This window comes from Maylandia zebra, linkage group LG20 (genome assembly GCF_041146795.1).
Source record: "Maylandia zebra isolate NMK-2024a linkage group LG20, Mzebra_GT3a, whole genome shotgun sequence".
Lineage (NCBI taxonomy): Eukaryota > Metazoa > Chordata > Actinopteri > Cichliformes > Cichlidae > Maylandia > Maylandia zebra.
The window spans coordinates 30,944,923-30,957,168 of NC_135186.1; the positions used below are offsets into that span (position 1 = coordinate 30,944,923).

The 12,246-nt window shown below is 40.9% G+C and overlaps 1 protein-coding gene across 1 annotated transcript in view; it reads right to left on the reverse strand.

Annotated features, from left to right (window-relative positions):
* Positions 1-12,246, reverse strand: part of vwa5b1 (von Willebrand factor A domain containing 5B1) — a 33,865-nt gene that overhangs the window by 17,558 nt on the left and 4,061 nt on the right. The window contains exons 4-10 of the mRNA XM_004560366.2: positions 11,730-11,949; positions 11,427-11,581; positions 10,493-10,624; positions 7,769-7,893; positions 3,304-3,480; positions 2,207-2,317; positions 773-975 (exon numbers count right to left, since the gene is read on the reverse strand). Coding sequence (XP_004560423.2) covers positions 773-975; positions 2,207-2,317; positions 3,304-3,480; positions 7,769-7,893; positions 10,493-10,624; positions 11,427-11,581; positions 11,730-11,949 — 1,123 coding nt within the window. The remainder of the gene's footprint in view (positions 1-772; positions 976-2,206; positions 2,318-3,303; positions 3,481-7,768; positions 7,894-10,492; positions 10,625-11,426; positions 11,582-11,729; positions 11,950-12,246) is intronic.

Consider the following 12,246-nt stretch of genomic DNA (forward strand, 5'->3'; position numbering starts at 1 on the left):
CATTGCACCAGCTTGCATTTTTAATTAAATCAGAGAGTGCAGACTGAAAAAAGAAATTTCTCCCTCGACACAGTTAAAAATCCATCGTGGATTCACAAAAATGTAGATTGATCGTTGTTTGTGCCTGTTTCTGAATGGCGCCTCTTATTTGCAAGCCTAGAGCGATTACGGCCCAGGAAGTGCTGATGGTTTGGCCAAGCTCCGTGTGCCTAATGCAATCGTCTGGGGGGAGGCATCCATTAAAAGGGAGTAGACAAAAGTCAATTATGTCCAGAGTGACTCAGGACAGGATTTTTTCAGTGTGAGACTTAGATGCAGGTGGCAAAATAAAATGATTTCCCAGCATACTGCAGGTCTATTGTTCCACTGGTGCTCCCTCTCACTCGGCAGCTCAACCCGGTGTTCACATGCTTCCTTTCTTTCTTTTTTAATTCCTCATTCACACTGACTTGTTGTTGGTTTTTAATCAGAATTCGAAGCTGAAATGAAATAACACAAGCTGCATGTTGCCAGATTTCATTTTGAAAGGATTACAGCTGCAGAATCAGGTCCTACATTTAACCCTGAGATGTGATTTTATAGTATAGGCAAGCTCCACATTTGCTATCTGCATAAGAAGCAAGGATTTATTACAACAGCATAGTGTCTTTAGCATCAAATGGGTTGCTTGTATATGTCTGGAAACCAGAACAGGTTTTACAGTGAAGATATCCCTAATAATGCTATTCGTTATTCTGTCTAACATTCAGCGTGTGTTAACATTAATACTTGCCTGATGTAGCGTGCATGACTGCGGACCAGATCGATAATTTTGCCCGTGTTACTGACAGCACCGTCTGTGAGCAGGAAGAGCAGGCGGGGGTGTCCACTGATCAAAGGCTGCCTCAGGATCCATGTGAGCGGTGCCAGGATGTTCGTCCCCCCCATGTCAGCTCTTATCTTTCTAACATACTCGCAAGCAATGGCCAGGGCATCCTGGATCATGAAAATAAGATGTTAATTCAAGACATAATGCTGCTGTACTCACACAACACACAAAATGCAAAGATCTATATTTATTCAAGTCAGAAAAAACTGTTTGTGTTAAAATAAGAAGACAGGGTTGTATTATTTCTGAGATTTGAGCAGTTATTAATCAGCACTGAAGCTAAAATGAGCTGGCTGTTTCATAAAGATTGCTCAAAGTGAATCATAAAAGCCTTCAAAATAAAAGGTAAACTACAGTTTAAGTCCTTAGGCTTAATCAGGGCTGTGATTCAGGGATTGTTAGACTTTGCCACGGAGAAACTAATTTGGAGTTTGATGTAAAAATATCCTCCTGCTTAATGTTAAGAACAATGAGATTCATTGTTAAAATAAAACACTGTTTGTGTGGATTGTGTATGGGGATGTCTGATGTTTTGTTGAGCTGTCAAGACATGACAGCTCCTAGAAGTGAAGCCAAAATATGTTGATAGCCTTCTGGTGGGTGGCTACAGCACTGAGCTCCTTTGGAGGAAGGGAAAAAAACACAAGATGTATCCACTGGGCTAAAAAACAAGGGCAATGCAGAAAAGTGTCCTAAAAGCTGCAGTTCCTCAAATGGCCGCTTGAAGCTAGATCCAAAAGTGAGTCCCATAGACTTATGTGTTAAAATGCTTAACTTTAATGCAGAAACAAACATGTTTTCGGTCTGGCTGAAGTAACAGTTTTGGTTTTTAAAGCTTGGCCAACTAAATCCCAACAATAGTGAGTGAGAAGGACATATACCTGATCCCAAGAGGCATTTTGATTGTTTTAACTGAATGCAACATTACCAGCTTTTTCACCAAGTAAGTACAAAGAGAGTTAAAGAAAGTTAGAACCTTTAAAACTGTTATTGATACTAATTTCAGTTGCTGTTTAGTCTTGTAAGGAGTTTTCAATTGGATTCTGTCCATTAACTTGTACATCTTTTTACCATATTCCACAAAAATCTTCATAGCTTATGGCTTTGAATTGACTTGTTACGCTGGGTAACAAGTTAGATCCAGAGGTTACATTCATCTTCAAGGTAGAATCTGTATATTTGGCTATGTGGCGTTTAAGCGCACACATACTTATGTCCACTCTGAGCTGCACAGTGTTACCCTACTTCCTGCCCCTGAAGGCTTTGTCTGGGTTCTACAACCCATGACCGATAAACTAGCTATGATTATCTCATTATCGTTATAAAGAGCAGCATTACCTCCTCGTAGCTTTGGCTTGTCGTGAATAGTGATTTAAATGTAGATCCAAATCCTACGACATTGAAAACGCAGCCAGGCACCAGGCTCTTCAGATTAACCACCATGGCATCCTACAAAAAAAGACCGAGAGCAGCATTAGTTCCTGACCTGAACAAAGACTGATGTGAAATCTGAAATTCTAAAAGCAAAAAATAAAACACTCCTCTGCTTAATGCGTGGTTAAATGGAAGCATGTGCTCTACACAGCTGTCAGAGCTCCACGGCAGATTTTGCCTGAGAGGAGTGAGAGCCATCATACAGAATCATTTCGTCCATCACCGCCTTTTCTACAGGAGAGGAGCCGTTTCTAGAAGAATACCACTTATCTCAACCTCTGTTCAGGTGGATATCACAAATACCTCATCGACTGCACAATCTCCAATAAAACATTCCTTCAGGTTCAGAAACAGAAATATAATGTTCCAATTTTATAGATGTATTAAAAGCTATTCTGCAGTACTTCTTGGTAAATATTCATTATATCGCAGTCAGGCTCACCTTGGTCTTAAGCCCAGACTGTGTAGTAACACCTTCAATAAAACCCAGGGTATGAGTCACAAATGCACACCTGCCAGCATCACATCGCAGGACACATTCAGTGCACAAGCAGCCAAATAAACATGGTAAAAAATATATCCACCTTGAATGACCCTGAGTTAGCTTTATAGGTAGCCTATTGAAGACCGATTAGACTTCAAATCCTAGCAACTGGAAGATGGGCGGATAGTGAATGATTTGTACGATCAATATCCTTGAATGCATGCCTTCCTACAGCTGATTAAGCACATACAATCTTCACAGATAGCAGAAACACTAAGACCTTGAGCTTAAAAAGCTATTTGAAAGCGCTTAACGACATGTGATTGATTAACTTTGCATTTAATCTCTTTGGAAAATGTATATTGATGTGTTTGACATCAACTGTAATACTTTTTAATGAAAAAACTCTTGATGGCATGTGATACGGTGTGTAATTTATATGTAAATCAGCATGCATCTTAATGTTTGCTCGCAGATCACCTTTATAGCAACGCATGGCGCATTGAGATTAAAATACCTTCACACGGTTGATGTTAACCCCGCTCATGCTGCCGCTGCGGTCGATGAGGAAGATGAATTCGCCGTGAACCTTCCTCAAGTCAGAGCAAATGGACTTGAGGTCAGGGCAGAAGTTCAACATAACCACAGGGTTGTGGAGGATATCCTTATGGAGTCTCTTGTGAATTATATCTACCTATAAAGGCAGCAAAACAGAAGCATGAATTAAATGGGGTTCGGTTTGACGGACAATTTTGCTCAGGCTTTAATTAAAGGTTTGAAGAAGCAAGAAAGGTGACAAGTTATCAGGTCAGTAGAAGAATCACATCAATTATTCTATGTATATGTGCTGGAAAAGTCAAAGCAGACTGTGCAGAGCCTTTGGAGTGTTTCCATAGAAACACATTTTTATGGCTAAGTGCTCTCTCCTCCTCCTCCTGTTTGCTGCTGGTCACTTAACAACCTCATCATAGCTGAGACGCGAATGGACACATGCATGACCAGGGGCGCAGCAGTGAAAGTGGAGCTAACGAGCTGAAGCCCAGAGAAGTCTCTCTTTGTTCATTATCAAATAACACTTTGTCTTTTACCTAAATTATGTTGTGCTTTATCTCCAAGCAAAGCTCACAAAAGAAGAATCGCATGTTTCTTTTAACCAGATGTTTACTGTGTAGGTACACTTAGTACTACCAATTAACAGTTATTTAAGATAAGATAAGATAAGATAGAACTTTATTAATCCCTCGGGTGGGTTCCTCTGGGAAATTCGACTTCCAAAAAAAAGCACAGCAACGACCGAAGTAGCCACTCAAAAGACGAGCCTTTTTATCTACTTACTATGGACCCAGATTTTTGCTATTTAACATAAAAATATTATCTGTTTTAGTTTAAACATTTAGTTAGCAGTGCTTTAATTACATATTAGAATGAAGCATCAGTTAGATGCTTCCTAACTGACTGGATGGCAAAAGCTCAACATAGCTGGAGTTGAACTGTTCTTTTTCCAGCAAAGGAATAATTGTACAATATTCATCTTTAATGACTCTAAAAAACAAGAGTTTGATGGACTTATTTGAATTTATTTGGGATTTTCCATAATCCACACAGGGTCAAAAGTGCACACACAGGTTCAAATATATACAAATACTGCCACTAATATGGTTAAATGTCCCTTAGCAGATTCCACCTAGACCAGATGCTTCTGGTAGACATCAACAAGCTTCTGGCAGAATTGGTAGAATTCATTGAAATTGGTTGGTTTCCTAGCAAACACCTGGCATTTAAGTATAGTCCATAATTTTTTAATAGAACCATATTCTTTGGTCTTTGTGAAGGCTATTCTAAAAGTTTAATGTCAGCCTTCTTTATCCATTTCTTATGCGTTTGGGATTGTTGTCCTGTTGGAACGGCTAACTGTGTACAAGTTTTAAGGGCAGGGAAGTAATCATGAGTGACAAAATGTCAGTGTTTTCAGTTTATGTTCTTATGCTATATCTTGAGATAATGTAGAGTTATAGGATTATTATTCGTTTGCTTTGAGTTTATACTAGTTATGTTTCACCTAGGTCTTCTTTGTTAGTCTCGTGTATTTCTTGTCTGTGTTGTCAAGCCTGTGGTGTCATGTCTACGTGTCTCAGTGTTTTCCTGTTTTATTTTGAAGAGTCAGGTGTCTCCATGTTCAGTGTGTTTTGTTTTACTTCCCCTGGTGTGTCATTATGATTATTTGTGCCAGCTGTTTCCCCATGTGTTTCCACTCTGACCCCCTCCTGTGTCTATTTAGTCTGTTTTCTTTCAGTATTTGTCAGGTCGTCTGTGTTACCTCCCACCACATCTCGTCAGGTTTCCAGGGTTTTGTTCAGGGCATGTTTATGTTTCTTGGTCTCATAGTCTCTCTCGTCCTCCTGCTCAAAATCATGTTCATAGTTGTTATAGTAATTCCTAGCTTTTCCAGTTTGTGTTTTAGCTTCAGAATCAGAATCAGAATCAGAATACTTTATTGATCCCTGGGGGAAATTATTTTTTGTTACAGTGCTCCATTTTAAACCAACATTAAGACAAGACAGACAATACGCTAACTAAGAATAGTACAATATATACATATATATACATACATACATACATAAGTCACTTATAAATAAATATTTGGAAAAGAAACATGTGTAGTTGTAGCAGCAAACAGTGTGTTAAGTGGATGCGTTGTACAGGGAGATGGCCACAGGCAGGAATGATTTCCTGTGTCGTTCAGTGGTGCTTTTCGGTAATCTCAGTCTCTCACTGAACGAGCTCCTGTGACTGACCAACATGTCATGGAGTGGGTGGGAGGTGTTATCCAACATTGTCTTTATCTTGGACAGCATCCGCCTCTCCGACACCACCTTGAGGGAGTCCAGCTCCATCCCCACAACATTGCTGGCCTTACGGATCAGTTTATTAAGTCTGTTGGCATCTGCGACCCTCAGCCTGCTCCCCCAGCATGCAACAGCATAGAGGATCGCACTGGCCACCACAGACTCATAGAAAATCCTCAGCATTTTCTGGCAGATGTTGAAGGACCTCAGTCGCCTCAAAAAATAGAGACGACTCTGGCCCTTCCTGTAAAGTGCTGTGGTGTTTTTAGCCCAGTCCAGTTTATTGTCAATGTGTACTCCAAGGTATTTATAGTCCTCCACAATGTCAACACTGACCCCCTGGATTGAAACAGGGGTCAAGTGTTTCCTGGTCTTCCTGAAGTCCACGATCAGTTCCTTGGTCTTTGCCACGTTGAGCTGCAGATGATTCTGCTCACACCACGTGACAAAGGAGTCGACCACAGCCCGGTACTCTGTCTCATCATCCCTGCTGATGCATCCAACCACCGCAGAGTCATCAGAAAACTTCTGAAGATGGCAGGTCTCTGTGCAGTGGCTGAAGTCTGTGGTGTAGAGGGTGAAGAGGAAGGGGGAGAGGACAGTCCCCTGTGGTGCCCCTGTGTTGCTAATCACCTTGTCAGACACACACTGTGGGAGACGTACATATTGTGGTCTTCCTGTCAGGTAATCAACAATCCAGGACACCAGAGAAGCATCCACCTGCATCGCTGCTAACTTATCACCCAGGAGGGTCGGCCTGATGGTGTTGAAAGCACTGGAAAAGTCAAAAAACATGACCCTCACAGTGCTCGCCGGCTGGTCCAGATGGGTGTAGACACGATTGAGCAGGTAGATGATGGCGTCCTCTGTTCCGAGACGAGGCTGATAAGCGAACTGAAGGGGATCCAGATGTGGTCTTACTATGGGTCGCAGCTGGTCCAGGATGAGCCTTTCCAGGGTCTTCATGATGTGGGAGGTCAGTGCCACGGGCCTGTAATCCTGGGGGCCACTGGGACGAGGCGTCTTTGGGGCAGACACGGTTTAAACCTCCTCCTCGCTTCGAGCCTCCGCTGTCTCACCGTCACCTTTTTTCTTCTCTTCTGTCCTTGACCTCTGCATCCCCGATGTGTTTTCCTCCAAATTTCAGCTGGTACTTCTGCGGGCACTTCTGCGGGCCTGGCCAGCGAGCCGGCCGGCATCAGGGCGATCAGCTGATCTCTGGAGTAAACAGTCCGTGCGTGTAGGAGATGTGCCGCGGTCCCGTTCCATGATAAAAGTAACAGTTCCACGGCCACCAGAAGAACAAAAACTCTCTCAATCCACATGATTGAGTAAGAGATAGAAAACGGAGGAAAATACAAGTCAGAAAAAAAAAAGAATACGTAAGAAAAAAGAGCTAAACTAAGAGAAAAGCAGGAGCGACTGTAACAGGCTGCACGCTGGTTGGCGCATGCGCACTTATTTCTTGCCACAGTTTGTGTTGCTTTGCTTTTGCATTCATGTAATCAGCTGTAATAAAGACTCGTTCGTCTGCATTTGGGTCCACTATTCACACTGCACACAGTCTGTTCCTGCAGATTGGTCTCACAAAAAGGTTAAAGTTATGGCTAACTAGCGTAACTGAGTAGTATTTAATACCATCTTAGCTTTGGAGTAGTAGCTTTTCAGCATTAAGCTTGGTTTAAGATACTAAATTTAATGTTTTAACATATACATTTAATTATAGTGTGATTTTCAGCAATGCTGATTATCACACAAATTTCTTTAAACAAACTGTATAATATAACAAAAAGAACACAGTAGAGGTTTTCCTTTACCTGTCTGGGTTTTAAGGCACTTACTGTCGTTAGATCAGTTTAAATAAAAAAATCTCTGTCATAGTTTACCTGCCAACTTTAATAAAGTTTCATAATACAAAAGGAAGTTTCAGTATTTATGCCACACAGGAGCCAATTCAACCCTATTTTGAAACCGCAGTGCGTAATATCATTGTATTATACAACACTAAATTGCAACAAATAGCCAAATAAATAATATTTTTCACAGGGAAATATTTGTGATATCATGCTCAAAATGAAAGCAGTGTGATATTGTGCTTATCAGTTCAGGTGTGGTGCTCATGTCATGGACACTCACTTTCCTCTCATTGCTGGAGTCCTTCTTGGTGGCCTTGATGAAATCGCTCCGGCTGTGAAGATACTCATCATACTCCTCCTGTGTCATGTCCCCGTTCTCAATGAGCACATGCGGCACATGAGGCTCTAAAGTGGCACAGTTGGTCATGGCAAAGACATTACTATAAATGCCTCAGACAAGATTATGAAGCAGATGGACAATGTCTGAAGCTGAAGGGAAGGAAAGTGCGGAAATCTAAAAATACAGATTTTCACTGTCTTGGCCTTATTACTTTTTTCCTCATTCTTCCCTTTTGTGTCTCGTACTTTCTATCGCCCTATCCTTTCATATTTTATGGCAACAACATTGCCCAACACATCATTTAAAATGTAAACCACCACCATCTAGAGTTATAAGCATAAAATACCACTTACAGAGTAATGCTCCAGGATATCATTCACAATAAGCAATAAGATGTACTACTGCAGGTATCCTTATTGTCCCTGTATCAAAATCATTATATGCAAATCTACACATGATAAGTGCTACTTTAAGTTTTATTTATATACCACCAATTCAAAACAGCAGTCGTCTCAAAATATTGAAGAAAGCAACACAACAATCACATGATTTCCTATGAACAACTAACAGAGAGACCAGGGTCCAAATACAAACGATAGAAAGAATAAAAGTTCATGACATGGAGTAGTGGCTTATTAATGAAAAGAGGGAAATTATGAGTAGAAAATTACAGGTCACACAGGCTTTTATATCCTTAAGACATGTCTGTAGTTTAACAAATTCATTTGCATCATCTTGTTTTTATAGGTATAGTTGTAACAGAGAAGCTGCAGGGAGTGGAGACAGTGAAGGCAGATGAGTTTAAATCCCTGGAGGGGAACAACCAAAGCAATAGACAGTGCACAATGAAGAAAGAGATAAAGATGAGACTGCAGGCAGGGTGGAGCAGGTGGAGACGAGAGTCAGAAAGATAGAAAGGGAAGAATGAAAGGAAAGATTTGCAAGATGGTAGTGAGTCCTGCTATGATGGTTGGTTTGGAGATGGTTGTACTAACAGAAAGACACGAGGCTAAGCTGAAGGTGGCAGGGTTGCAGATGATGAGATTTTCTCTGGGAGTCACCAGCATGGACAGGATTACAAATTAGTGTATCAGAGGGACAACTGAGGATGAACGGTTTGGAGACAAAGCCTGGTAGTCGAGGATGGTTTGGACATGTGCAGAGGAGGGATAGTGAATACAGTATATGAAACAAAGGATGCTGAATATGAAGCTGCTAGGTAGGCGGGAAAAATGGAAGACCACAATATGATACTGAGAAGCATGCACAAAACCCTGCAGACTCATTGTCTCTGCAGCAAAATGTGATCAATGGTAATGCGCTCCACAAAGATCTTCAGTATCCTTCACTAGAGCAGTTTCAGCAATGAACTGTAACTCTTTAAATAAACACTTCCTCTGGAAATGATCACATAGCTGGGTCAGACATTGTATATTCTTTCAAAACCTGTAAATCTCCTAATATATGTTCATATACGTAGGAGGTCTTTCCACGGTTAAATTATTCCTTTAAAGTGCTGAAATTCTAACCAATTCTCAGATGGGTTGGTTGGTAATATTTATTTATATTGTGTTCTTTAAACTTGCACCTATATGTGTTTGGTTCCTCTCCCTCTGAACCAGACACATTGTGTTACTGTTAGGATTGAGAGGTGACAGATAAAAAAAAAAGAAACGATGCTCAGGCATCTGTGCAAATCTTGGGGATTTCAACTGTTATTTTTCTTCTCTGCATAGACTTTGCAGGTCTTGAAAAAGCTTATCTAAAGCATATCTAAAATGCCCAAAATGTTTTTCTAGCTTTCTGCAGACAATGAGAGAAAAGCGCTTTTGTGTTATTAAAGAAAACTTCTGACATTAAAATTCATGAGGAAGTTCAATTAATTAGATATTTTCTTGGTTGAGAGACCCATCCTTTCATCCATCCATTTTATGCTGCTGATAAGCTCAGTTTATTGATAGAAAATAACATTTGGAAATACTTTTTCATTTCTTATGATTTTTGTTAATATGCATTTTTCTCTGGTCATAAATCAGATATTAATTTCCAATACATGAAGTATTAAAATCCTTAAATTTAAAGGTTGAACCTTTCAGAAACTCAGCAATAAGTTGACACAATTAGGCAATTAATCAACCAAGCTGATGATGAAACCCAACTGTTCCTCTTTTCCTATTGCACCTCAATTTCCTCCATCTCTCTGGTCTGGCTGAGCGTCCATGTTGTGATTGAAACTGCAGCACTCGTATGAGATGAATTAAATTGCCCGACTCTGGCCGCAGGTCTGTTTGTGAACAAAGCCTTCATAAGAGGCCTATTGGATCAGTTTGAGCGGGGCTCGTTCCTCCCTCTGGGAGACAAACGGCCCACACACACACTGCAGGTTAAGACAACGGTGAGGGAAATACAAGAACCAGAAAACTGACAATACCCACCCACACGGCAGAGTCTGGCTCTACTGGCATGTCATACATTAATAACAGAAGACCTTTTTCCTGAAGAGGCACTCACAAACACAACGTGAGGCAGTGAATCACCTTTTCACTGATCTTATTATGGGCTGCAGTAAAAGTCTCACAGAGCTGAAGTAACTTTTTTTTGGTTTTGTTTTACTTGAGGGTGGAAGAACAAAATTGTGGGGCTGTTTTTAAGTTGAAGACTTACCGCTTGGGTAGATGAGGATTACGATCGGGTAGTCATAAGTGTACTTGTCTGCCAGAGTGATTACAATGCTGGTAGCAGAGCGGGCCAGAGGATCTGCATCAGCTCGGATGGCGTGAGAAGGGCTCTCCACACCTGCGCAGAGCGTCATCCACAGCAGATCAAATAACAAGTTGTTAGTCCTCTAAACTGAAGCCACTAAAGAACAGAACATCTTCAGTAGCAAAACATATTAAGTCAGGTAGAGCATGAAAGCAGGCCTGCAGATGTGCTGCAACTGTAGGCAGACTACAGCAGCTTAAATAGAGGGCTATGTAACTTGCCAAATGGATGTGCACAGCGGTACCTGCTGAGCCATCAGCTAATGTTGGCTGAGATTAGCAGATCCGCCAGAACTGTCCAGAGCTTAATTTGGTTGCCTGCCTATAATAATGGTCAATTTGTTCTCTTTTAATGCTTACCGTACATAATAAGAGAATGTACTAATTTCAAATCTGTGGATTAAATATGAAGCTTCATTCATGAGACTTAAGTTTAGCCCAGGATAATAAAAAAAGAAAACAAAAAAACACAATGAAACCAGCAAAACCAGCGATATCTAGTTAGTCATAACTAGATATCTCAGAACTTTATGGTGAGACACAAGCTTAGTCAAGCATTAGTGCCCACTTGATATTTTAATATTTGTAGGCTCATTCAAGAGCTTCAGAATTGCTGGTACTAGAACAAAAATCCATGCTAGCTGTGTAGCATTCTGTATAGTCTATGCTAGGCCAAGTCCCCCTCTTTTAGAAGAGTCGGTGAAAATATATAGCAGGATCAAATCTCTGCAAACACGTGTTTTTCACACTTCACTGCAGTAATCGTCTTAATGTGCTGCTTCTTACTGCAGACAGATGCACTTTCAAGAAATTCTCATGAGAGAAATTTGACAGACCTGCGAGGAGATAGGGAGCTCGTATCTCAAGCTGGAAATTAAACTCATAGTCCATGGAGTTGATGGCCTCCTCCTCCAGCAATAAAGCCAACCAAAGCTGAGGTGTGTTGGGAGTTTGGTCATGAGGACTTGAAGCAGAGGTCTGTCTGTCCCGCCTAAAAGTGGGAAAATTATAGATATGTTAAAACCATATAGAAGTATGAGAACTGGAGTTTAAAGAGCCTAAAGTGCCAGATGCCATTTAGAAATATACCATCTTAAGCCAACCAGACAGTGATTTCTGCTGTTCTTCAACTTTCTTACGTTCTGGAGAAGTTTGGGGACAGTCCCTGTTCCTCGTTGATGGACCTCTGCACCCGGGGCGTACACACAGGTGGAGATGAGACTCTGATGCCCCCACTTGGCAGAGTGGAAAGCTCAGAGGAGGTACTGACCAAAATGTGGACCGTCTCCATGGGAGGGATGATCCCAAGGTTAACTACTAACACGGTCCTCTCAAAATCCTCATCCATCACTATGTGTCCTGTTAGAAGGGGAAACAGCAGATTTTTAAACTATAACCACAGTAACTACGATCCTGCATGTATAAAATATTAAACAAAACTGTTCAACCGTTTTCTTACAACAAATTACTTTCTTGAATTATCCCTTTTTTCTTTCTAAAACAATTAGTCCTACTGATTGATTGATGTATAAAATCTCACTTACGTCTCTTGACTCCAATGTACACCTTTCCTAAGCACAGGACTTTAAGCACAATCCTAATGCTGGGCATTGAAAAATCTTTAGGGTTACTTCAAAATTGAATGTCAGTCACTTT